Source organism: Pyrgilauda ruficollis, unplaced genomic scaffold (assembly GCF_017590135.1).
Source record: "Pyrgilauda ruficollis isolate IOZ18807 unplaced genomic scaffold, ASM1759013v1 scaffold9, whole genome shotgun sequence".
Taxonomy (NCBI): Eukaryota; Metazoa; Chordata; class Aves; order Passeriformes; family Passeridae; genus Pyrgilauda; species Pyrgilauda ruficollis.
In genome coordinates, this window is record NW_024531043.1 from 9407983 (window position 1) to 9435110 (window position 27128).

Genomic DNA, 27128 nt, shown 5'->3' on the forward strand with positions numbered 1-27128 from the left:
CAAACACACAGCAGAGGAGATGCAACCCAACAGTAACTCCACAGAATAGCTTTAAAAGCAGATTTTTGCTATAGTGTTTTTAATTAAGAGTTGTAGCTTCTTCAGGTACGTCTGCCTAATGAATAAAGCATCTTAGCTCCCCAAGACAGATGAAATAACACTTGACAACCAACCCCAACATCTCTGGTTACTCCTGACTGTAAGTAGAGAGAACAGATAAGTATCTCCTCAGTAGCCTCCAGCTGCAACAGCAGCACAGAAAGTGACAGAAGGCACAAATGTGCATGTCCCTTAAATTTCTCTTTTTAACATCATGAACGTCAGAACTGTCATTCTAATATTTTCTTGCAATAAACCAGGAAGTGTGCATGAATGAAAGTAAGTAAGGAATGCTCCAGGGCCTGTAAAAGAGAATATACACCCAGAAAATACAACATTCTGTTCTGTTACAGCCTAGAACTGCACAATACTGGATCCCACCATCTGGACTGATGCAAAGATTGGGTTGGTTTGGGATTTTTCCCCTGGCGTTACGGAAAATCCCATGTCAAAGCAAGAGCAGGGAGACTGCTCTTTCATATTTCTCACCCTGACAAACCATGAAAAACATCCACCCCCTCCTCACACTAATGACTAATTTTTTTTAGTTTGCCATTTAAAGGAAGCTTTTCTCTTAAAAATACAGCTGGTCAAATAAAAAAAAAATGTCCAAGCACTTCCATGTTTTATGCTACTACAGTCTCCAGCAGAAAAAGGCTTTCAATAAAATCCCCAGTTCTTCAAGCACGATTTTCTCTCCCAGCTGTAAGAAATTCACAGTGGGCAATCTCACCTCACAGCTGATCAAGGGACATACAGGCAAGAACTGCAAAAGCAAACTCAAAATAAGAGAAGGAAACTCTTTGCTACAGTTTTAAAACGTAGTCGCAAACAGCTAACATGAAAAGGTTTGGTGCTGATCACATGCTGAAAAAATGAAGATCAATGCAAACTACAACGAGCAAATGAAACCTGATCTTTGATGAGTACAGGAGAAATTAAAACATTAATTAGTTCAAAGCAGCACAGTATTTATTCATAAAGGCTTTTCAGCTCAAATTCATGTTTTATAAATGTCAAAGTTTCAGACACACAGCAGTCCCTGTGCAAAGCTTGGCAGGGCAGCACAGTCAGAGCCTGCTAAAAAGAGCTTTTCATGACAGACAGCCCTGAGGAGTGTTGGAAGAGGAAGTGCTCACTGAGACATCGAAACCCATGAAGAGTCAAATGAAAAACAAGTAAGGAACTGTGAAATGACACACTCCTAAAGCCATGAGCAGAGCTGTTTTCCTGGAATAGCAGTGGCTGTACCAGCAGCAGGGCAGGAGAGTTCTGGGGCAGCAACCCCAGAGCCAGGCAGAGCTTTTACACAAAGAGGGGAGAATATTCCTAACACACACTAAACTAAACCACAACTCCCATGGTTCTGCATAAACAAGGAAGAAACGTCGATTCCTGAAAGGGTTTTCCAAGGCACATTCGGGTAGTCTACAGCTTTATGTATTAGAGATAAAACAGCGTTCCTCACCCAAAATAAATCCTGAGTTTCACGTTACTACTCAAAAAGGAACTGCTGATGAAAGCTTCAGCACATATGAACACTCCCAGGATTTCTGCAAAGAGTGGAAGCAGCCAGCTCTGGGAGCACACAGACATTCCAGAGCACACTTACCCACAGATACTGCAGGAACTTCAGCAGACGTGGACAGTAATAATACTCCATTTTCCACAGCTCCGAGTTAACGCCAACCCATCCCTGTCGCAGGCAGCTCCCGGCTCTCCCCGCCTCCAGCACCAGTTAAAAGCAGAGTGGAGCAATTAAAAGCACCATGAATAATGTAATAATGTACTGAGTGTGTCTGGCCCCACGTCACCACCACCACCACGAGCTGGGGCTCCTCAGGAGCAGTCGCGGAGCTACCGGCAGCACGTGACTTAACCACTTGTTATTGAGCAGCCCACTGCTCCCAACTCCGTAATCTGGAGTGGGTCAGGCTGGAATTAGTGACAGGACTTTGGGTTTTGCAGTAAAGGCCCACCAGAAGGAAAGGGAAGCTTTAAAACCCCTCAGTTATTAAATGCTCTCAACAGCGGCGGGGTCGCTCGCTGACCTTGTTTTGGGTGATGTACAGGAAAGACAAAAACCCACACATGTAACAAGAGGAGCTGCTGTTTTTATGTTCTTTGAATATAAAAATGTCTTTTGTGAACGAGAAGAAATAGACACAACCAAGTGGCTTTTTATACACCCCTGGAATGTTCCCAGGGAACGAAAAACTGCCAAAAAAGGAAGAAAGCCCAGGCAGAGCTTTACCCACCCCCGGGTTGTCCTCCTTGGGCTGGGTCTAAAATAGAGAGTGGTGGAGTTGTTGGACATCAGCAGTGGGTGGTTTGTGAAGAGCAAAAAATGGGAATTGTAACACTGCTTTTTTTTTTTTTTTTACTTACATCCTTTTTTTGATAGGAAAAGGGAAGATAAGTGACAGGAGCTCATCCAGGGAGAGCCCCTGCAGCCTGTCCCCTCCCAGCACTGCTCCAGCTCTCACCCTTCCCAGGGTTGAGGTGACACAAAACTGCTCAAAACTGCGTCCAGGATGCTGCAGCAGCCTCCTCTCCTTGAAATTTTGGTACTTCAAGGAAACTACCTCCCACTTTCCTAATCATCACCTATGAATTCTTGTAGAGTTCAAACAAAGTATTTTGATTTTCTTCCAGGTTGCATCAGTTTTTGGGGTAACAGAACAACTCAAGATGGATATCAGAAGGAACAAAGCTCCAGTATCAGAGGCTTTACACAATCCAGAAAAAGAGAAGGTGTGGTTTTCAGTGGGCAGGAGACAGATCTGTCATGGGCAGAACTGAAAACAACTGGTGAACTGTGACAAGCCAAACCATAAATTCATCTGCACATGTTTATAAAATATTTATCTTCTCTCCCTTGCACTTCATTTCCAAGATATTTTAGGAGTCAGCTCATGATTTTCTTCAACAAATCCTTCTCCACCCACACATCTCAGTCTCATATAAATGCATCTTTCTATGGAGACCATTAGAGAGATTTTCCTCCCTAAACGACAAAAAAACCCCAGCCTTTAATATAAAATAAATAAATATGTTGAGAGACTTCAAAGTAACTCCTGCCTACACCACTTCCAGTAGCAGTGCTCTGTTCTAACTCCCCAAAGCAGCAGTTTGGGTTATAACCCAAAGCTGCACTAAAGCTGCTCCATCTCCAGCTGAAGGTGCAATCCCTCCAGCCCCACAGCACAACTGCAGTTCCTTTATTTGGAGGATGAGTCCCAGCACACATTCCTCAGGTTTTCATTCCCAACACTCTTATCAGTCTGGATGACTCAATCAGGAATCCAGGCTTGTGACTGAGCGTCAGCTCTGATGGCATCACACAATTTATGGAAACACCTCCCGAGCTCTGTGGCTGCCCCTGGATGCGCAGGAATGGCACTGACAGGGAACAGCCCACATCCAACCACAGGTACCAGCCAGAGAGGGTTTGACTGCTCAGTGCTCACACCAGTCCCTTCACCTGCATTCCAGGTCCAAAGGAAAAGATCCCTACAAGAGCCCAAGGCCCTGAGCCTGCTGCAGGCTCTGAGATTTCCAGATGAGTGAGTGAGAGAAACCTCTCGCTGTCCAAAGCACAGAACTTAATTTTTATACCTACTCTGTGCTGCAACAGGGTTAAAGAGAGGGAAGTACCAGCCATAGTAAAACCACAGATGACGACAGTCCAGCAGTGATGCTTGAATCTTTGTAAAAGCCTTACTCTTGTTTTTTAATCAATACAAACTTAAAGTAGCTGAACAATGTGATCTAGATGAGTGTTAAATCTCCAAAGCATCATCCTTTGCAATTTCAATCATCAATCCCATATTACCACTTGTATTTTGCAATGGTTGATTTCAAAGTCATCCTATGTAATGTTCTAAAAGCCTAATTACAAGCAGATTCTCTGGAATATGATCACAAAGAAATGGCTTCTCCAGAGGTAAAATGATACTACTGCACCTTGCCTCCATTTGTAGTTGTGTTTATCCATAAGAACCTGGCTCATCAGCTGTCCTGGAAAATGCCATTCAAGCAGTTTACTATCACAGACATACATGGAATAATACAACAAATTGATTCTTGTAAACTTGTTTGGCAAATATAAAAGGGTATCAATATCAGTTCTTCACTGCTTTAGTGGTGAATGTGAATCAAAAGGAATAGTTTATTCTACAACAAGGCTTATCACTTTGAGCACTCAGTCTCACTAGGACAACACCAATATACCCTCACTGACCAGCAATATGGACTGGAGAATATATTTTGTCACTAAGCCACAAGCAAAAAAGAAGAAACTTCCCAACCACACAGACCAGAAACCATTCAAAGCGAACAGCAGCACGATGTCACATTTCCATTTAATCCCTCTTTCCAGCTGCACCAAGGGGAATACAGACTGCGTTGGGATTTCTGGGAAAGAGGAGATTCAAGTGTTGCTCCCGTGGCTCTTTCCTGACCCCTCGTGTCTGTCCACCTCACACAGCTTGGATGTGTCTCCAGCAGAGGGGAGTGTTGGAACGCGCTGCTGGAACCCGGAGCTGTGACTCCGCACCCAAAATCTCTGTTTTCTCCAAGGAAAACAAAGGCATAGCCTTGGTGCAGAATAAACAGTTTGGTTTTACATAATCTTCTGCAGTACCTCTGTGGGACTTTGGAAAACATCAGTGTGGTGTGTTTTCCACCTCCCAAATGCAAGTCAAATCCCCTTCCAAGCACTCGCTCACACTTTACACCCAGGAGGAGCAGGCTGTCCTTTGGCTCCCATGGCACTGCTCAACAATCACACCCCGAGGAGCATTTCCAAAGCAACACAAAGGAGCAAAGCACTCGGATCCTACTGAATGCCACACAGGTCAGCTTTCTCTTTTCATGGAGCTGAGTCTCCCTTTCCCACCTTCTCTTCCTGTCTCAGGCTACACTTGGTGAAGGTGAAGGATTATTCTTAGTAACCTCCCAATTAACAATGAAGTTGGAGAACAGCAGCTGTATTTATCTGAGTACAGCACCTGAACAGTTCAGTTACCACAGCACTACTTCCAACAGCCCTTCTGTCCCACATTTCCTACCTGGTCAACACCACCTTTACATATTTGCACTATAAGCTGAATGCACATCACTTTTAGGGGTTGGATAAATGCCCATTCTGTCAATAACCCAAATCCCTTAAGATGAACCATGCTAAGAATGGGAAAGAAAAAAGGGACATCAGCCCTTGGATACCTTCCATGAAGCTTAAAGACTAGAACTGAAGAACAATCTGAGCCCACTTCCAGAACTCCAATTAGGAAACTTGTTCACAAAATCCTTATAGGTTTAGGTGTTCTCTAAGGAAAGAAAACACCTAAGAAAACACTAAGAAAAAAAAAGTTTCTTTTCTTTTTTTGTATTTTTGTGTGCTCTCTGCTAAAGAGCTGCAAACAGCAGAGTGAGCCATGACAGAACAGGGCAGAGCAGCACCTCACTGCAGAGTGTGCTGGCACAGACAGGACAGGGGAGGTGTGACCTTGGGACACTTCATGGGACAACATCCTTCAGTCTCTACTTTCCAAACGCTCTATTTCCCCCAGGAAACGCTGATATTTAATTTATTGCACATCTTTTGGAACATCCAGACTTTGTTTCATATTTCAGAACAACAGCTGGATATAGGATGCTATTTCACAACATAAAATTTCTCTAAGGGCTAAAGTCAGGACATCCTTCTGAAACTGAGGAGAACAGCACCCAACAACATCAAGCAGGAATTCACCTCACAATTTGTGTGTTAGAGACAAATCAAACCACCCAAAATGTCAGCTGTGATCTTTCACAGAAACATTTCTCCACGTGCTGCCAACAGAAAGACAATTAAACCCATGATTTCTCAGGCTGGCACACAGTTCTATTTGTCTGCACAAGCTGAGAAGACAACAAAAACTGTAATGCTCTAGAGCCATCTTGAGTTCAGGATGAAAATTCTTCACTCAGAAAGTAAACTGAACAAGCTCCAAGGCTGAGGCTTCATGTTGGAAGCTTTGGCAGGGAGCACTGGGGTGGGATCCCAGGGAGGGGCAGCCTCACCACTTCAACCCCCCAGCAAATGTTTCTCTGCTTGGCAGACTCATCCTTCCAGCACAGCCCTTTGCAAAAGGAAAACAGAGCTGCAGCTCCTGATCCCACCCAAACCCCTCCTCCAGGGTCACATACCATCCCAAAATCTGCTCTTCTCTCCTTGTAGAAACTGTGGTGGCTCCTCTGTGTAGACACTGAGGAAAAGTCTGTTCCCTCTGTTTTGTCTGAGCTCTGCTTGCTCCACTCTTTCCTGGGAGCCTGTAAAATACAGATATGAATGTGATCAAATATACATGCATATGCACATACATATATATATATATTATATATATAAAGAATGCCATTTGGGGAAAAAAAAAAAACCCACAAAAAAAAAACAGAACCAGAGGAAACTCAAGGCTGAAAACACAAAATGGAAAAACATGATAGCCATGAACATTCTACACTTTAATCACAGAATTCTAGGACCATTAAGGTCTTTTCCAACCAAATCCAACCTCTGGATTTCATTCACATGTCACTGTGTGAAGGGAATTTCTTGCCTTTCACCCAGCTCAGGAAAGCAGTGGAGTGTCACAGACAAATGAAGGCCATTCACCCAGTAAAAATAAAAATAAAATTTGCTTCCTTCAGATAAAGACAAAAAATAAAGAGAGGTCCAAAAAGATCACTGCTGACAACTCGTAAAATAAACCCAAATTACTTCAAGTAAATATAAAATTTCAGAGTTAACAATTTAAACTCCCAGGTTCACAGCATTACAAAAATAATAAGCACACTTTTAAAAACTTTTTCAAGCTCTCCACAAAAACATCAGTAAGTATTTCTAGACTTGAAGCAAAAATGAGGTCATCTAGTGCAACAGCCATTGCTCAAGAAAAGAGAACTCAAAAGGAAATTAATTCTAGTGAAAAGTATGGGTCAGCTGCCTTGCTGCAGAGTGCTGAGAAGTGCTACAAGGACACAACAAAATCCTTAATAAAGAAAAGTTCAGTTACAGCTACATGACACACTCGGCTAACATTTGAAAATACCTTTTTATCCTCATGGAAGAATGGTTCTGACTGAGCTGCCACCTTGTGTTTCCACGAGTTATCCACACTTTCCAAGGGGAAGCTCGGCCTGGATCGATGCAGGTCCTTCCTCGCCCTCATCTCCTGCATGAGGGGCAGGCTGTCCCTCCCTTGGCGGCATTTCTCCGAGTAGGATCGTCTGAGATCCGCGGGGACAGTCCCAAACCCAGACATGTAGCCCTTCCAATCGCTCTTACTTCTGAAAGAGTCTCCCTCACACATTTTACTTGAGCTGTCTTTGCTTCTCAGTGTAGAGCTCCTCACTATGTTTTTGTTCCAATCACCCTCTGGAGACACCTCCAAGAACTGTTCTTTTGTCACCAACTTCTTCTGCAAGAGCCCATCATCAGCCTTTAGAGACAGCTTGGAGGCCAGATTGACTTCCAGCCTCTGCTCTGTACTCACTGCATTTATGGGCTGTACCTTTTCAATTACAAATTTTGCACCCTGATTTCTGGAGGTCAAGTTCACTTCCTCGTCCTCATCAACAATGAAAGTTTTCTTCCTAGCAAATTCCACGGGTGAATTTACAAATTTCTCTGGAAAAATGCTGCTGGGGCTTCCCCAGTAAGGAGGGCTGACCTTTCTGTCCTTGGACTTCTGCTTATCAAATTCAGGGCTCCATAATTCCAGTTTCTCTTTGCTCTTTTCATTTAGGATTAGTTTCTCTGGCCTGTGCTGCTCTTCTGCACGTTCACCTGGTTTGTTATTAACTGAACAGTGGTCTGATCCACTCTTCCACTCATTCCAGCTGTAGGTAAGAGTCATTCTCTCCGACACATTTCTTTTGTTCTTTGATCTCTCCCTACTCAGTGAGCCAAGATCTTCAGAAAGCTTCTCCTGAATTTTACTGGCCTTTGCTGATTCTTCTTTATATTCTGCCATAAGCGCATCAATATCAAGAATTTGGGATCTGTACCCATCCTCAGCTTTCCTTCCAGGCAGATCAGAATTATTGTCACTCCTTTTCTGGGGGCCCAGCTCACTGTCCTTACGCACCTGCCCGGAACGTGGCGGGGACCGGGGTTCGTGGTAAGGGGAGATTTTCCTTCTGCCACTCTTGAGATCAGCTTGAGCTGTACTTTCCAGATCATGTTTTAACAGGAAAGCATCAACATCTATTATTTTCTCTTTAGAATGATCCAGACCTTTTTCGTGATGTTGTTGGTTGTCTTTCCTAGACACATGAAAATTACCAAATGCAATATTTTTGGAGGAAACAGCATCTTTTTCATCTTCTTTCACCCAATCCTTGCTAATACGTGCTTCCCAGGAGTCTTCTCTACAAGTTGAACTTGTCACATTTTTATTTGGTTGCTGCAATAAAGGTTTGGACCTTCCAGGAAAAACAGGGTCCAGATTAATTGCTGCTGCCTCGTTTGAACCAGAAACCGTATTAATTTCACTTGCACTGGGAGCACCAACAAAGCTTTTCTCTTTTTTGATACCAGGAATCTGATAAGTCACTGCAAAATAAGTTGCCTTTGGCTCAAAGACAGAACTCTGATGTTTCATGTAATCATCAGGACTGCCAAGAACAGCTTGGTTAGCCTCACTCCCCTCCACCCCATCTTTGATATTTTTGCTTTTCTTTTTAAGTAAATTTTCATTCAATTGCAATGAATCTGTCCGGCTCAGCTTCTTGATATTTTCAGGAGTGAGCCACACAACTTCTTCCACCTTGAGTGACTCCTGAGGTAAGGTCCTCCTCCTCCACCTTTCAGAAATCTTCAAGTCAGAAACGCTACTTTTGCTTCTCCTGACTTTCTCTTCTGGATCTGCTCCTCGGAGTTTCTCGTTGTTTTCAGGAGCTGTACAAGCCAAGCTGAAGTCTTGCTCTTTGCAGTTTAACTCCAGACTTTTCCTCAACCCAAAGGCCCCAGATTCCTCTTTAGTAACATTCAGTCCTTTTGTATCAGGGGGGTGGCTACTGGAAGATTTAAAATACTGCCCACTTGCAAGCACTGAAGCCTGAGCCCCGTGTTTGTTGACACTTGTGGAAATCACTTCACGATCCAAGTTAGTTCGCAATTCATGGATGTCTGTCCCACCTGCCCTGAAACTCCTTTTCTCAGAAGAGCATTTCACAACATTAATCCTCTCTGATTTCTCTATAGAAGACACTTCACTCTTATCACCTTTAATTTCAGCATGTAGCTTGCTGACTTTTTCACTCATTCCCAAACCTTTACTTTTGTTTGTGGAATAAGGTATTTTCTCAGCTATGAACAGTGGCTCAGGATCAGTTTTATCAGAGTCTCTTTTCTGTTCAGGTAAAGTGCATTCACTGGAGAGAAAACCAGCAGGTTCTCTCAACACAGCCTTGCTTGTGAGAACTTTTGCCTCTCTGGGTTCTGAAGTAACATTATCTTCTTTCAAGTAAAGAGTGTGACTACTTGTCTTAACCGACTGCCCAGTAGGTACAATGTCCTCATCAGTTTTATTCTCTTTCACAGATGACTTTCTAGTTCTGAGTGTCATGGCCTTTTTCTCAGGAGCCATTGTGATGGCTTCACTAAGAGCCCTCTCACCACAAGTCTGAAAGATTTCATACCTGGGCTCTATTCTTTGGTAAATTTGAGAATCTTCTGCATTTTTGGGAGCGGGTTTTTCACTTTTCTCAACCAAAGATTTTTCTAAGACAATTCCTGGACTCATTTTCTTGTCTTCACTTGAAGGAGCTGGTTTTGGACTTTTCTCTACATGTGCTGGATGTTTTGATGGATCAGGCTGTTTGTGATGCTCCTTTGCAGTGGTGCTTTCCTCCCCTTCTCCCATCCACGAGCGTCTGCTGTGCCCTGAAACCACCAGGTCCTGCTTTGCCTCAGGCTCCTGGTTCCTTTTTGGTGCAGGATCAGCCCCACAATGCTCAGCAACAACGTTGTGCTTCTGCACATTGTGCTCAAACACGGTGGCCCGAACAGTTTTAATGAAGGGCTTTTCCAGAAGAGCTGGATTTAATTTCTTTTCATAGCTGCTTGTGAATGAGACAGAACTCTCACTCTGCTGTGAGAAATGTTGACCATCTGCAAGGAAGCTGCCTTTCCTCTCCAGCTGATCAGCTTTATTGGTTATCTTTAAAACCTGCCGAGATTTCCAAGGCTTCCCAGGAGCAAATGCCTCGGTGAAATCTGTGCCAGGGGTGAGCTTCAGCTCCTTGCTCTGGAACAACAAAATCCAACAGTTATCTTCAGTTTCTTTTAAAATTTAAAAAATTTAAATTTAAAAATTTAAAGCTGTGTAGTAACGTTTATTTTAAAACTTACTTGCACCTACTTTGTGCAACAGAGCCTGTACAAGTCAAAGACAGCCACATTCCCTGAACACAAACTCCACTGAGACCAAGGCAACCTAAGGGAATGTGTAGCTCCAGCTCCTGAATCTTGATTTTAACAGAATTATCTCTCTAATAACTTGTTACATGGTCAAACTGCAAGGAACATGAAGATCAGAGTAAATATCACAGCTGGAGCTGCTCAGCTAAGAGAAATGTTAAGCTGAGCCAAAGTAAGAAAGGAAAGATGGAAATTAATATTTATTACCAATGCTTCACTATTATCTACAAGCAAAATACAAGCAGCATCCTAAAAGGTGGTATTTTTAATAGCACTTGCTGAAAAAGCACAGCATGCAAATAATAAAGGGAATCAGAATACTAGAGGTCTTACACGAGTTCAATCTTCTATTCAGGTTTTAAAATTTAAAACTCAGAGCTGACTTAAGATTGTCTTTCAAAAAAGCTAAAGAACATCAGAAAATTAACACTAAAGGTATTTATAAATGGAGATTTTAAGGTCTGACCTATATTCTTCAACTAATTTCTTTAATCCTACTTTATTGTCACATTCTGAAAATAGCACTTCCATTAATGAAAGATTTTCCTTTTAAAACGAATTGCTCTCCTTGAAAATAACACTGAACTACGGAAACTTTGTACCTGTAGCTTTTCTTTACCATATATTCCTATCTTGGACAGGAAAAAAGCAATAAGAACTCACTACTAACACCCTTAAACTACATTAAATCTCCTCTACTAAGAACTGTCACCAGAGAAGTTCTGTTTTGCAACACTGAAGTGTTGCTTAGAAACAGAGAGAACCTAAAGCTTCCACAGCAAATCCCCATTTTCCCTGGAACACTTTGTTGTCTAAATTGCTCAGGTAAATGTTGTTGAGGAGACCGACCAAGGTCCAGGCTGAGATTTATCAGGAGCTGGGAAATGGATGCAGGAAAGCACAATCTGAATGCTCTGCTTGGAGAAAATAAAGACTAATCACTGCACAAACCCACCACAGCCACAGGCAGTTCACTGGGGTTTCATGCATCAGAAATCCCTTAAAAACAGAGCACAAAATATTCTTCCCTCTCTACCACTCCTCCACTGAACAGTGTGCACACAGAGCTTGCCAAACTCAGCCGACACAACATTCCTGAACTTTTCTCTGCACATCCTAAAGACAAACTCACACCAGCAGATCCACGGGGGTTGTGTCAGCCCTAATAATCTCCATACCCATTAAAAAGTCACTGATTGATAAAGCCACACACAACAGGACCTTGCAGAGCCAGAGAGAGCCCACCAGCTGCTGCCAGTTCCTTACTTTTGGATTTTCCTGCAGGTCGTGGACTGAGTCAGCTCCAGCCTCCCCAGGTTTCTCAGGCTTTGCTTCACCCCCTGATGTTAGACTTGAAAACCTAAAACAAAGGACTGGTGTTATTTCTTTAGACCAGCTGGTCAGTGAGCAGGGTGGCTTCCTACCAAAGCAGGCTGGTAGAAATTATCCATCAAATCACATTTCCTAAAGGAGAAACATCACTATTTCATAGTAAATGACTGTATTTGGTGGTTAAATTGCATTTAGACCAAAGGAATTTCCAAAATATTAATATACTAATTATTAATATTAATATGACAATATTGTTACTATAAATAATATTGTTAATTATGCATCTTAATTGATAATAGAGGATTTAGATATGAGTAACAAGCCATAATATCTCTCACTGACAGTTACACTTACATGCAAAAGTCACAATATTGACAGCTTCATTTTTTTCAGCTGTTGTCAGAATATATTTAATTTTCCCTCATTCCCATTAAAAAAGGCAGGAAAGGAGCTTAAGAATAATACTAAAAAAAATTCACATTAAGTGGAAGCAAAATGATCAAGCTTTTTTTACTGAACTGAGAGAGCAAGTTTTACTGAACAACATGAAGCCAAGAGGATTAAAGAGAATTTCTCTGCAACCTACATCTTGGTTAAGTCTGCAGAGAGTGGCCGTGACTGCAGTGACCTCCGCAGATTTCCTCCCTTAGCCTCAGGATTTTCTGTTGTCAGCTCCTTGATCCTCTGCTGGATGGTCACACACCTGTTTTCCTTCTCAGCAGCTGCTGGGAGAATCTCTGTATCCACTGTGGCACTGGGATTTTCCAAAGTAAACAAACTAATGTGTTTTTTAACACTACCTCTTAAAATATTATTCTCTTTTTCTGAGGAAGCTGCAGGACTTTCACAGCCCAGGAACGTGTACGTTTCCTTCTGATCCGCTCTTTTCCCCCCCTTAGTAGTTCTGCTTTCATTGGTTGTTTCAGGGCTTCTTTCAGGACCATGCAAGTTAATAATTATTTCTGGTTTTGTCTCAATTTGTTCACTTTTAGATTTAAGTTTATTTTCCCAGGTGTATTTCCCATTACTTAGGATGCCAATGTCCTGACTACTGCATTTCAGATTTGTTTTAGAAGAACTGCTTTTATTCAGTTCAGTTTCTTCATGTTTTGGCCCCGTTTCAGACTGATCATGACTACCCACATCAGTAAAAGCAATTACAGATACATTCTCCTTGCTTTCGTGGGATGAACCAGCCTTCTTGCAAGAAGAAAGATCTTTATGTTCAAATTTAGCTGTCAGGTCCATGGACAAAGGTCTTGGTTTTCTAACCCCAGATTTCTCCATAGGAGATTTTTCCTCAGAAGCTTCCACAGCGTGATGCTTTTGATCTCTTAATGATTCCAGAAAAATAGCAGACACTGGTCTATGTTTTGCCCTTTGCTGGACATCAACAGAGAAATCGGCTTTATTGTTGAGATTATTTGCATCATCATTGCTCTTCTCCCCTGCATGAACTTCACGAGCATCTTTCTTTTCACCGGTTTTGAGGGAGCTCCAGGATTCTGGTCTGAGACTGGAGGAAAATGACATATGCCTATGGAGAGCCCCATCAGGATTCCTGGCTGTGTCTGCTGGTTTCCCAGAGCCCTGGAGGTCCTTGCTTTGCAGAGCAGTGAATCCCCTGCGCTCCTGAGCTTTTTTCTCCTGGGCCAGGCTGAGCTTGGTCTGCTCGGGGCCCCCTGGCTCAAACAGAATGACTGTGTTGGCACTGGGCCCCGTGTAGAAAGTCACGTTTGTCACCATGTCACTGCCAGCCTGATTTTCAGTGCCAATGGCTTTCTGATCCACTAAGGGAGGGACATTGCCACTCAGCACCTTCACAGAGGACGTTTCCTCAGTGGTCTTTCTCACCATGCTGCTGGATCTGAAGGCTGGGACGGGCGGTTTGACATTTGCAAAAGTATCCGGGGATTTCTCTTTACAAAAAGGCTTTGGGAAAAGTCTGGGCCTTGATCCCAGCGAGGGCATCGTTGCAGATCTCAAGGAATTCCCAAATTTCTTGTTCTCTTCGAGAGTCAGGGATGCTGAGGCCTCCTTTGCCTTGTTGCTGGCATCTGAAAGCACACTGACATACACACGCTGTGCCTTCTCCTCCGCCCTGAGCTCAGCTAGGTCAGGGACCGCCGTCAAAGACGCCAAAGTAGAATTTATTTCTACTCTTGTTGCCATAGTTGGAATTACACATTCAACAGAACTGAAAAACTCCAGCAAGGGAAAAGAATCTGCAAAAAAAAAAAAAAAATAAATAAAAAAGAAAATAAAAATACAAGTATTGATGTAGAGTCAGCATGAACATCAAATAAGATCATTCTCACATAAATTCACAAGGAAGCAAACTCAGATTAAGGTGCCTTTCAGATATGCTGATCCCAGAGTTTATCACACTGAAAGACATAGTGTTCCTTCTCTAAAAAACAAGAAACACCATCATTTACTAACTTGGCCCAACAACCAAATACAATGGAAATAAATATATCCTACAAATTTCCAGGCTTCCACTTACCATAATTTGCTGCTGCAACCAATCCATAGGGCCTGAATCTTTTCTCATAGTGACAACAAGAGCTTGGTCACCAAGGGCACATTAAGGACAGGGAATGTGATCACTGCAGAGATACTGCCCAGACCTCACCTGCAAATAAGCAGAATATTCCAGTTCAGGTGCGGCACATACCCAGACAATGCCATGTGGGACAAAAATCCAGAGTATCCTAAGGAGAAAAAGCTGGTACCCAAGCAAAAGTGACCTCATGCAACTGTAAAAAGCAGAAGAATCTTTAATGGCTGTTTGAAAAAGAAACAATCTACAAGAAATTACCACTGAAAGGTGCAACTAAAACGTGAATGGGGAATAACTCAGACTGCACAACAGACACAACAAATCTGAACAGTTAAAACCACATTTAGGTAAGACTGTTTGCATATTCAAGTGCTGTCAATCACTGGTTAAACACAGAGCTTTGCATTACTGTAATCTCAATTACTGTAATTTACTTTCTATTGTAAAGCTCTTTTCTGGGGCAGCAGTCTGTGAAGTGCTACCTGAGCAGCTGACCTGCAAACGGCTGATTTTCCATCAAAATGGAACTTTTACCATGACAAAGCAGTTTTGTATCTGGCTAGCAAAGGCAGGAGAAGAGCTTTGGCTTTAATTATATTCTTACTGCAGAGAAGTGGGAAAACCAGCAGTAATTAGAATTTCAGCTACAAGAAGTAACCTGAATCTTTCCTAGCAGAAGTATATTTAAACTCGTAGCAGATGCAGGCAGCTATGTAAGGTTAGATTATTTTTTCCTTCAAAAGCTGTCATACTCTTCATTTTTAGAAAACTCACACTGTACTTCATAACCAGGGGTCCAAGTTTGTGTTGCCACCCTCTCGTCTCCTTTGGGCAGCCTCTAAAGGGGCAGTTTTGGACTTCACTCACTGGACCCTATATTGGTGTGAATTTACCATGCAAATAAACTTATTCCTAGATTCCGTGGAATATGGAGCTTCCTGCTTGTGATTATTAAAAAAACCCAACCAGAATCTTGCCTTCCTGAGTCTGCAGTCTGGAGAAGTGGTTATTTCACCTTCAGCTTCCCTTGACCAGACTTAGCCCACACTGGCACTGAAGTTGAAGGGATTTATTTTTGTCCCTGCTTGTGCTCCCTCTCTCAGGCAGGAGAATGAACTCCACTCACCTTGTCCGTTCTCTTTCATCTTCCAATCCACTTGGAGTTCTGTCTCAACCACTTATCCCCGATGCCATCTCCCTCCTCCCAAGCCCATGACCTCGTCTTTCCAAAATAGCCACTAACCCAATCAGCTTATCCACATCAATCTGCCCCTTCCACCATCTCACAGATCTCCATGAAGTCCTCCTCCCTCTCCCACTCCTCGCCCTAAGAAACACCATCAAAATCCGATTAAAATGCTCTCACATTCCAAGGATGCAAAGGTTTGGGAGCTGCTGTAAAAGGAAACTTGTTGGAATGAGGCTGATGCTCACAGGAAACATTGCAAAGGGAAAAATTCAGCTGTGAAAACAGCATCGGTTTTGCAGTAGCTGAGAATAAATTCTCTCCTATCATTCTGTAGTCCCTGTTTCTCTGGAAAAAGAAGAAGGGGGCACAGAGCTTCTTAAATGGACTAAAACTTGATCCTCAATGGAACGCAGGGCAGTGAATTTATAATGTGGGACCTAATCCCTGGTAACAGAGTACAACTTGCTTCTCCAGCCAATATTCCTAACACAAAATTTACCCCTTCCTCAGTTTCATTATAGTCCAGCTTTACAGGACCCCATTTTCCCCCTACATAATCCACCCAAGTCAGTTTTCATATTTGAAATTCAGATACCCTACAACAGATAAGTGGCCCCAAACAGACAAGTGTTTGAAAAAGAACAAAAATTTAGTGGAAAAATAATCACCCAACTTTGAAAATGATAAAGCTCCTTGATACAAGTACACTTGATAAAGAGGAATCATGTCATCAATGCCAAGTGTAACATACACCAGACACCGTGTCTCAGTTTTGAAACATATCTTGTTTTAGATAAACCTGTTTCTTTCTTAATAAAATACCTCTAGTCCACTTGGCAACATACAAAATTTGGGGCAATTTATAAAGATCAACTGTAAATTGAACTGCAGGAGGATTTCAGAGGCTATTAATATTTAGTAATACTACTGTAATCGTACTACTGCAGTTGTAAATCCCTCACCGTCAGCTACATCATGTCATTGCCTCCCTGACCTCCTCTGCCCAGGGACAGTCAGCCAAGCTGTCCATGCTGCCCCTGCATGTCCCATCCTGTGTGGCAGAGCCTCCTTATCCCTGTTTCTGGGCACTTTATCCCCATTTCTGGGCACTGTTTCTCTCCGTGCCTCCCAAGCAGTGCCCACGCTCCCCTTTCCCCATTTCTGGGCACTGTTTCTCTCCATGCCCACGCTCCCCTCGGCTGTGGCAGGCGCATTCTGCACACAAATGAAATTATAAATGGCACTGAAATGTCTCTTGAAATCCTCCTGCTTTTTTTATCAGAAAGGCTGGCATATGAAGGCCTGGCTCTTCCCTGCTGCTCCTCTTCCTCAGCTTCCAAACACCTGCGACTGGGATGGTTTTTTTTCCTGGGCCAAGCTGAGCCACCACAGGGTGTCACAGAGATGCAAATGCAAACACCGCTCCAGGTCCCCTCAAATCTTAATGCCCTCAGGTGTTGCCTGCATTTTTAATTAAAGATCATTGCAAAAATTGTCAACAATTTCCTTGTAAGAAATAAAAAAGGATTATTCACTTCTCAGGGTTATTTTTGCAGATCATTTGGGAAGGGCTGCACCCCAAACACGCCCTCGCTTTGGCACTTGCCCACCCACCACACACACAACTATTATTTACATCACTGCTAATTCCTTTAAGCCTATTAAGGCAACAGCAACAGCCTGCAGATAATTTTTCCACCATGAATCACGTGACTATTGCCAACTTCCTTGCTCAGAAGCAAGAATGTTTTAAATGACACAAAGCAAAATCATCTATAATCTGGCCCCGAACCTTGCAGCAGATAAACAAGTCCATCTGTCTTCTCTAAGGGTGGAAAGCATAAAAATTCCACTAAGATAATGGCTCTGCTATTAAAAAACCCAAACAAACAAAAAACAAAACCAAATATGTTTATGACATGGAGATCAAGCAGAAAGCCTGGCTCCAGCAGCAAATACCCACTAAAAATACTCCACAGAAAAGCACCTCATAAACATGAAGTTTTTCTTCTTTATATACAACTTCATCAGCAAATCTGCTTCCAGTATAAAAAATTTACTCCCTTATTGTGTACATACAAGAAGAAGTTTGTATAACAACATATATTATCAGCTCCTGAAAACATGGCTTTGTCCATGACTGTGGCTGGGAGGTTGGAACTGGATGATGTCTAAGGATTCTTCCAGCCCAAACCAGTCTGGGATTCCATGATTCTGTACATTCCCCTGGCCCAACAAGCCACAGGAGCTACTGGGAGCAATGACCATAAACCAAGGTTTATTTCATCCCTCCTACAAAAGGTTGCCCCGCTGTCTAAAATGATTCAATCTTTACAAACATTTTTCTTCTCTCTTTTCTCCTTCCTGTCCCCACAGACCGAACCCTGGGGTCAGTCTGCAGCGATCCCTGCCCGTTCTCCCCAGAAATCAAACCAGTCTGGGATTCCATGATTCTGTACATTCCCCTGGCCCAACAAGCCACAGGAGCTACTGGGAGCAATGACCATAAACCAAGGTTTATTTCATCCCTCCTACAAAAGGTTGCCCCGCTGTCTAAAATGATTCAGTCTTTACAAACATTTTTCTTCTCTCTTTTCTCCTTCCTGTCCCCACAGACCGAACCCTGGGGTCAGTCTGCAGCGATCCCTGCCCGTTCTCCCCAGAAATCCTCCTTCTGCTGCTTCCCGCACTTGGAGAGGTGCTGATTGGATTAAATAAGAATTAACAGAGCAGATCCTATCACTCACTGTGCACGTACGAGTGTGAGTGCTGACAAGAACATAACTTACTACAGCGCAACAAAAATAACACAAAGAAGCAAAAAAAACCTTATTCTGAAACTTTCATAACCAAGCAGATAGTGAAAGTAATTCAGTAAAAAGCAGGCTTTTTCTATTTTTGGGTTTAAGCCTGATTCACGTTATTATTCGCTGCAGTGGGATCCATCAGTAGTATTTAAGAGGACATTCAGGGTCTCTTAAAGGGAGAGATTATCAAAAATACTTTCATAATGGCTTTAATTTTTAATTTGCGAGGACAAGTTGATTCGCAAAGTAAAAACAGCTAATAAAAAGCATTTAAATAATCTTTTCTCAGATTCACAGTAACTCAGTTCTGCTTCTCAATAATGAAAACTAGAAGGCTGAGAATTAAAATTACATATTCCAAATCTCACAAGCCAGATAGATCTGCAAAGCACCACAGATCATTAATATTAGAATTCCTAAGTATTGCAAAATTAAAAATATCCTTTCTCCATTTCCCATGTCCAAGTCTCTTGGAAACCTCTAGTTCTTCTCTTTTACAAGAAGAACTAAGTGCTGCTCTTTTGGACATTAGAGTCCAGTCCCAGCCCAAGGATGAAAGACTCCACTCTGACATTTCCTCCCACTTCAGAAAAGATTAGCATTTTGTTAAATAAAGTGTCCAACCTATAAATAGCATCATTTACAAGCACTTGTAAATCTCTAATTGCTCCTGCCAGTACAATTGCATAACGATCATCACCTGCCAGAGCTTCACCCCCATGCAGCTGCACTAAAGAGCTGCAGCATTTCCAACCACCCTTTCCACTAAGTGCTGCCACCTCAGTCCCACGGTGAGAACTTTACACCTTGTATTTTAATCTCCATGCTGCAAAGATTGGGCAGTTAAAATGGTAACAAGTTATAGAACAGCAGTTTCAGTAATTCAAGCTGGCCCCATAGAGGCTGCAATATTTATTTAGTAAAGCAAAAATTCTATGCTAAATACATTGGAATGGCCAGTATGAATTTAAGATCACATTCCTGATGTAGCAGGACAATCAGCTGAGACAGGGATTCAGGAAAACACAGGTGAGGATGGGAGGCCCTGGCACAGGTTGCCCCATCCCTGGAAATGTGCAGGGCCAGGTTGGACACAACGTGGAACAACCTGAGCTAGTGGAAGCAGTCCCTGACCCTCCCAACATAAACCAGTCTGGGATTCTGTGATTAATTTATGGTAGAGTAGGATTCAACAGCAAAATGCTACTGTGTGTAACCAGGACAGAATGCACCATGATGGCTGTGGGGCAAAGGGAGTCATCCTCCAAATTTCCTTGAATTCATGAGACAGATGTGTCTGGAGAGAATGATTTGGGTAAAAAATTACATGTAATAATCTGTTTCCACAGCTGTCAGTCTGTGCAATTTTCATAACAATGTCTGTGTGTCACACATAAAACATAACCCAACAGGATTAATGTACAAAAGATTGCTCCAGTTCTTTCTAGAAAACAGCTTCAGAATATCACCCTTCAGAAAGGAACAGTTTGCTACCACAGATTTAGTATCAAGTACCCATTTTTGGGTATTCAGCTTCAAAAATTTCTGCAGTGGGTTTTGGGGGCAATGACCGCTGCTCTACAAACAATTCAGATCAACACCTTGGTCAAGATCAACTTTGTCCAAGCCAGGTCTTGGCTGGAGATTTTCCTCTTTGTACATCGTGTTCTACTCAAGAGATCCCTCATGAGCACAGGGACTGAGAGAACACGCTTGGCATTTCCTCTGACCTGCACAACTGCCTCATCACACCCCAATCTTCCAAAATTTCCTTCTCCCCAAGCCTCTCATTGACAGTTTCAGAGGAAACTCTCTTCCCTTTCCAGATTCACAGTAGGCTTAATTTGTTTTGAAAGTCTCTTGAGTCTCAGGTAGAAAAAAACCCCAACCAAATGAAAATCACATTAAATGTTGGTGAATCACCATTTTTTAGTACCAGAAGCTGCATATCCTCACCCTCCTGTGTGAATCATCTTTTACCTCCAGCATTCCACACAAGGGATTCCACGCAGCTCATTACTGGGTGGGTATTTTCAGAAAGTCCAATTCTTTTGGCAGTTGAAATAGGGAATAAAAGCAAAATCCTGATTTCTGCCAGCCAAGGATGACATTCTGCAGAAAAACATGAATTATGGGATAAGGCTGAAGTGAGGCTAAAAGTGTATTTGTGCAGAAGGTGGATATTCCCAGCAGGCCTCAGAATGCTGCTCTGTTTGCTTCTCTCATCAAACCTTTGCTTTTGTGGTCAGCTTCAACTCCTGATAATGTTCTTTTAGGTTTCATCCTTGCAAATTATTTTAAACCACAAACAAGACCTGCAAATAACCTCCCCATGCAGTTTAGCAGGAAAAAAAAAGACATTCCAGAAACAACTGCATTGCATGCCAGATAAAATATTAATGATCAGGTTTGGCTACAAGCAAGAAAAACTGACTGTGAAACTGAAAAAAGATTAGTAAGTCAAATTAAGGTTCTTCCAGGAAGATGTTTGGTTGTTTCAGGGAGGACTTTATTCTATCTGCAGCTCCCAAAGGTCAGTGGGGTCACGTCCTGGACACAGCAGAGGGTGGGTACTTGAATCTGCAATTTGGCAAATTTCTCCTCATACCTTTTCAAAATCATCATTAAACTTCCTGCTGGCTAATTGCAACACAGTCTTCTTGTTGAAGGAAGCTTAACTTCACTTTTGACTGTATTTAAAATAAGTTTTGGCTGGAGTTAAGTTTTTCTGCATGGATTCTGAAGGAATGGGTTAAATCCCTGACTCTTTTTGATATCTTATGCCGCACATCCTGAATATGATAGAATTAATCAAAAGCTAATTTATTTATACGTCCTTTGAGTGTATTTTCTCCACGACCTTGCTTTAAAAAGGTGAAATTTGGCTCATTACAGTTTCATAAATACATCAGGCAGCAACTGATCCCTCTGACCTCGAACAGGCAGCACTTTCCAAAGCCCCAGAACTGAGGCAGGGCTGTGTTTCTCCAGAGGCTCCAGCTTTGGGTGGGAATGCTCTCGTTTGGCAGGCACACCATGGACACAGCTGAAGGAGTGTAAGGAGATGGATGAGCCAGCTGCAGCACAGACAGAAATATGGGATTGAAAAACAACTTCGGCATTCTTCCAACTGATACTCCCCTCCCCAACACCACGCTCGGTACCATGTTCCAGCAGTAAAAGGAGCTTAGAGACCACCCACACCTGGAAATATTTACTGTAACTGTGCATATTTCTCATCCTCTTGGCAACAAGGGAAGAGGAAGGACAACTGTTTGATCTCAGAGCTGACAGGACATGGATATCACCACTGGATTTTGTTTTATTCGCTGCCTTCAGAGCCACCAGCTGCTGCAAATGCTTTAAAAGCAGCAATGATATAATTGGGACATTTTCCTCCTAAAACAGTGGTGGAAGCTACTTGGACACTGACATTGGAACTCCTTGATGAGCAAAGGTGCAGTAAAAATAGCCCTGCAGCACAGCACCTTGCTAAGCCTGGCAGCCAGCGTGGGGACACCAAAGCTCATGTGAATTGTGGGAGGTGCAGCACTCCCATGGGAGACAGGGCTTGGCTGACCTGCTGAGGAATTCAAGTCAAAGGATTGAGTGAAGCAGATCCGTGGGCTTTGGTTTATTGAAAAAATCCACCTACTTGTTACAAAAATAGGCAAGTGCCTCCACAGCACTTTGAAGACTTCAGAAATAAAGCTGACCCATGGCCCTGTGCCCCCAGGCAGGAATCAGGGGAAGGATCTCTTCAAACAAACCCAGCCTCTGAAGGTCACTGTAACACAGAAATAGCATGAGGTGAGAAGACATTTCCTGCCTGCCTTCATGCACAGCAGGTGCTTTTGTGTCAGAAGGACAAAGCCCCTAATCCTCTGATCTGCCTCCTCAAATTCTAATGGATTTCCAGCGCTGGAAAACGTATTTGTGGCCTGGCACAGTAAACCACCTTCAGAAAGTACAACCAGCTCAAGCTGTCCTGTGATTGACGTGGGGTCACCAGGACAAATTTATAAATCCTGAGCCTTTATACACTCATCTCAGTGCTGAAGAATTAATTAAGGTATTGCCATATGGAGAGAAAAAAAAGTGGTTTCATCCAGACTTTCAGAAAACCTAAGGCTACTGGCCTTGGAGCACGACCTTGAACACACCGAGAGATCACTTCAACAGTGTAATCTGGAGAAAACCCAAACGCATAAAACTGGAGGACAAAGGAAAGAGAGTGACGGGCAAGAAGACCAAAACCATGACATTAAAAATCATGTATGTGTATACATAGCTATGGTGACTAACGTGTATCCGAGGGCTAAGAATTAACATTCCTTTGCTTCTGCAAAAACAAGAAAGCAGGTTTACAGTGCATTATTTTTATACCTGTACTTTTCCTGACAGACACATTTGGAAGCTGCACAGCTGCCAGCAAAGACTCATTCACAAAGAGCACGTGGCAGCTACTGATAAAACACTCAGAGCAGAGATGCTGCAATAGATTACACTGCTCCTAAGCTTTCACCTGGACTAAAAGAAATCACATGATCACAGACTGGCTCAGCTGGAATGAACCACAGAGGGTCATCTGGTCCCATCTTCCTGCTCAAGCAGGGTCATTTCAGAGCACATGGTTCTGGAATAACTACACTGAGGGAGACTCCACAGCCTCCCTGGGAGATCTGGAGAAAACTGTCACTGCACATTCTTGATAGGAATATTTATGTACTGCTTCAGCTCTCACAGCTCTGCTATCAGATGTCTTCTCTGATGGCTGGTTTGCTACTTGTGATCTTAAAAAATCGTATGCAAAAAGCTCTGTGTTCAACAGCTTTCGATTTGGCTGCTAATGACACGTTTTCTATCAAAACAGAGAGCCAACACTGTGTCACAGCAATTTCTCCACTCAGTCCATCATTCCACCTTTCAGATATTTGATTAGTCAGAGCATAAGCACGTAGTCAAGTTCAGTCAACAAGCAAATACACTCGAGCCCAAAATACTCGTACCAGGCAGTGCTCTAGAAATGAACTGCAGCTGCATGGCAGCAAGACACTGATAAACAGGGGGCTGGACCAGGGGGTTCCCAGGAACAGATGATTCTGTTCTTGAACAAATGAACAATTTCAAAGCCTGCTCCTCTGAGTCACAACAACCTCTGCCCTGAAGATGAAGCCTGCAAAGCTGCAGCACAGCGGTGCTGAGCTGGAGATAAGGAGATCTCCCTGGAACTGCTGCAGGAGACAAGCACTGTGACAAAAGACTGGCAGAGCTGGCATTAATAAACAACACAGCTCCATCTCCCAGGCAGCACCTCCATCCTCAGCTCTACAGCAGCAATTTAAGTGCTCCACAGAAAAGATGACCCAACTTGGAACTAGAAAATTATTAACAGTATTAAACTGGATTAATTTTACTCCAGTTATGTCTTTCAGGATACTGATGGAGCCATTAAATCTCACTAAGATCAAATGGACATGAGCCTCAGATTTACCATTTCCACTCCTGTCTCAAAGATAGTGAAAAAAGCATTGGATTAAGGAGAGATGGGTGGATCTATTCTGAGTGCAAAATATTGTTATAAAAGCCAAATACTTGGTGGCATGTATCATTCCTTGAACCAAAATCCCTTATGTCACCCGCTGCCCTAAACACACTGACATACTGAGACATGAAATCCTTTTGCCTTTCAGGTTGTTCCCAGTGTTCCAACAGCTCTTTGATCTCTTCCTTGTGTACTGAACCTGGCATTACATCAGGTAGGATATGGTGCTGCAGCAGGGTGCTGCCTCCTGCCAGCCATCAATAAAGTTCCCTGAGCTGCACACCCAGAACAAACCTGCTCTGTCAACAAAGCCTGACGTTGTGCCAGAGGAGCTACTGCTGCTGCCTTGATGATAAGGCTCCTCTTTTTCCTTCAGTGGGCACATCTGGCTTTTCACATATGCAGGAAATAGGTTTTTTCCTCCCACTTTAATGCAAATGCTCACCTCAGAACCACTGGCTGCATATTGCCAGCTTCTACAAGTGTTCCTTTGGTTGCCTGTGAGCAGGGCATTGTTACCAGCATTCCACAAAGGAGCTTCCTCTTCCCCCAAAGCCCCAGGAATGGAACAGAGCACAGAGGGTCGCGTGTGACTGTGAGGAGCCAGAGCAGTGATGCTGCATTTCTACTCATTTCTGAACAAAAGGATGTTTAAGCCAAGAACTCTGACAGCAACAAGCCTGCACATGCATTGTACACTACCTTGTTCTTCAGAAACACAACGTTATTCAGCAAAATCAAGGCCTGTAATGAATTATTGATAACACGTACACTACCCAAAAGCTTTGTGAGTACTAAACAATCTCCACCTCCCTACACGCTTGAGAAAGCACAGAAGGGGAAAAAAATGCCCATTAATTGAAAGATAACAGTTCAGGCACTAAAAACATTAATGTATTTATCGAGGGGGGTGAAAGATAAAGAAATAGCTGGAGTGGGAAAAAGCAGCTCTGGTGGCACTGGGAACCTGGGAGTGCCTGGATGTGCACAAGCACTGGTGTGGAACATGCCCAGCACAGGGACAGGAGGCCCAGGGACCCCCAGGGGCTGCTCAAACCACACTCACAGCTTTGGCACAGAAGGGCATTTTTAACCACAAGTGAACCCTGTGGGCTTTTTAATTTTTTGAGAAGTTTTAAGCACAGAGAGCAGAGAGGCACTTAAACATCAAAATGAAGATAGAAGAGTAACACGAAAGCACTTGGAACTCATGGCCCAATGTAGAGATCACCTACATTTTAAGGCAATGTAATAATGAATAGCTGACACAGGCATATTTTGCAGCTCACAAACATTAGGAGGAGTGAAAGATCACAGGTTTGTCCTTACCAGTTCATCCAGACCCGAGTGCCTCAGCACGAGCACTCACTTGCCCATGAGCAGCCAGACCATGAAGCTTCCCTCAAATCACCCCCATCCAGCCACACTCACACCACAATTACAGCAGCCCTGGTACCTGATCCCAGTTTCTCAGAGCATATCCAAGGAAGGGATTTAGTAACCTGAAAACAATCTCACATTGAATTTAGAAACACCCTTCTGAAGTTATTACAAAGAAGAATCCTTGGACTGAAATTTGACTCAAAAGAAAACCAGGATACACCGAGTTCTCCCAGCTCCCCACCTCTGTTCATGCCTGTCTCCACAGAGCCCCACAGTGAAGCACGACCCACTGATCCCACTGTGACCACTGTTAACAACACTGGAGGCCTCTGGAAGGCAGAGACATTCACCAGCCTCAAGAGGCACAGCAAGTAGCACAGCTACTGAGAAATCTGCTGAGCCAAGTCCTTCGCTGGCCTTTTTGGTACATATCTGCAAGTTCAAAGGGTGGCATAAAGTTGTCACAAAAACAGGTAACTGGCACTGCATCAAAAATTTCTGAAGGAGGAATCCCACCTGAGCAAAATCAGTTACAGAACAAGAGCCACACTAATCCAAGCAACTGAATGTGAAGTGGCAAAGTTGGAAAGGAAATTAAAGATCCACATGTCCCAACATCTTTCATGAGACAGCAGCTGGTGAAGGATGCTTCAGAAGTGACTTAGGCACAAAATCTAATTTCTTTTCATTTTTTAGTAATCTGCAGCTTTGAAACATGATGAGCCAACAGGAGACACCTGCTCAGTGAAGAAGATTGGGCAATTTTTTCATTTTGTTTCATCACGTATGAACCAACCAGCAAACCACGGACAAAAGGTCCACATGAACTACCGGACACAAACTCTGCCCAGGAACTGCCCTGGTCAGCCTGTTGAGTTCTCCTCCCCAAAGTCATCAGGTTCAAGAGCCAAAGTGTTCAAAAATCAGCATTAACAAAAAGCAGCCAGACAGGCTGGAAGAGCTCTGCCTGACCAAACCTGCCCAGTGCTCAGGCAGTGTGTGGCCTGTTTGCTCTGCAGCAAAGTGATAAACGCCACAGATTCTGAAGTCTAATAAAAGCCAGTCCAACCTACTTCAAACACTGTCTTGCACATTGGTAAACAGTTATAAACAACCTTCTGTTAATTATATATTTTAAAATATACACTCATGTCTTAACAAGTTTTTTACTCCAGCCTTCAGTCCAGATGTGAGCAGGAGCAGAGCCATTAGATCTGACAAATTGTGGTGCTGACTCTCTGTGAGCAGCTCCAAGCCTGGGCTCTGGGAGCTCGGTTCAAGCCCAGCTTTCCAGAGTTATTAGACAAGACATGACAGAGAAGAGAGCACAACCATTTCTACAGTCAAGGTGAACAAAGATGGAAAAAGCTTTAAAGTAACCATTTTCAGCATTTTTGAAGCGTGCAAATCTGGCATGAAAGTTGTTAAATTATAAATAAAATAATACAATGGAAGTGAAACAAGAATTTCTGAGACAATTTGAAAAATATATGAACCTGCTCCCTATAGAGCCAAGTGTGTGAAAACACCATCTGAGCCAGCCATAAATCTACAGTAGAACAAACCTGGATTCCAGATCAATTGCTTTGTACATTGTGTGCAACAATATCAACAAAGACAATGCTCTGTGTGATCATTACTTTACACATAGATCACACACACAGAGCACAAACAATCTCTGAAGATTCTACATGTGGTGATGTGGAAGCAATACTAAAACACATTCCCAGTATTTAAGAACAAAT

The 27128-nt window shown here is 42.9% G+C and overlaps 1 protein-coding gene across 3 annotated transcripts in view; it reads right to left on the reverse strand.

Moving 5' to 3' along the window:
* KIAA1671 (KIAA1671 ortholog) overlaps positions 1–27128 on the reverse strand; it is a 65527-nt gene that overhangs the window by 30554 nt on the left and 7845 nt on the right. For 2 of the 3 annotated variants that reach the window (XR_005956920.1, XM_041488475.1), the window contains exons 2-6: positions 14403–14531; positions 12483–14121; positions 11831–11924; positions 7191–10391; positions 6292–6414 (exon numbers count right to left, since the gene is read on the reverse strand). Coding sequence is in view for 2 of the 3 variants with exons in the window: in XM_041488475.1 (XP_041344409.1) it covers positions 6292–6414; positions 7191–10391; positions 11831–11924; positions 12483–14068 (5004 nt within the window). In the remaining variant the exon portion in view is untranslated. Of the gene's footprint in view, positions 1–1711; positions 1930–6291; positions 6415–7190; positions 10392–11830; positions 11925–12482; positions 14122–14402; positions 14532–27128 lie in introns of those variants that run through there. The other variant, XM_041488477.1, reaches the window with a different exon arrangement.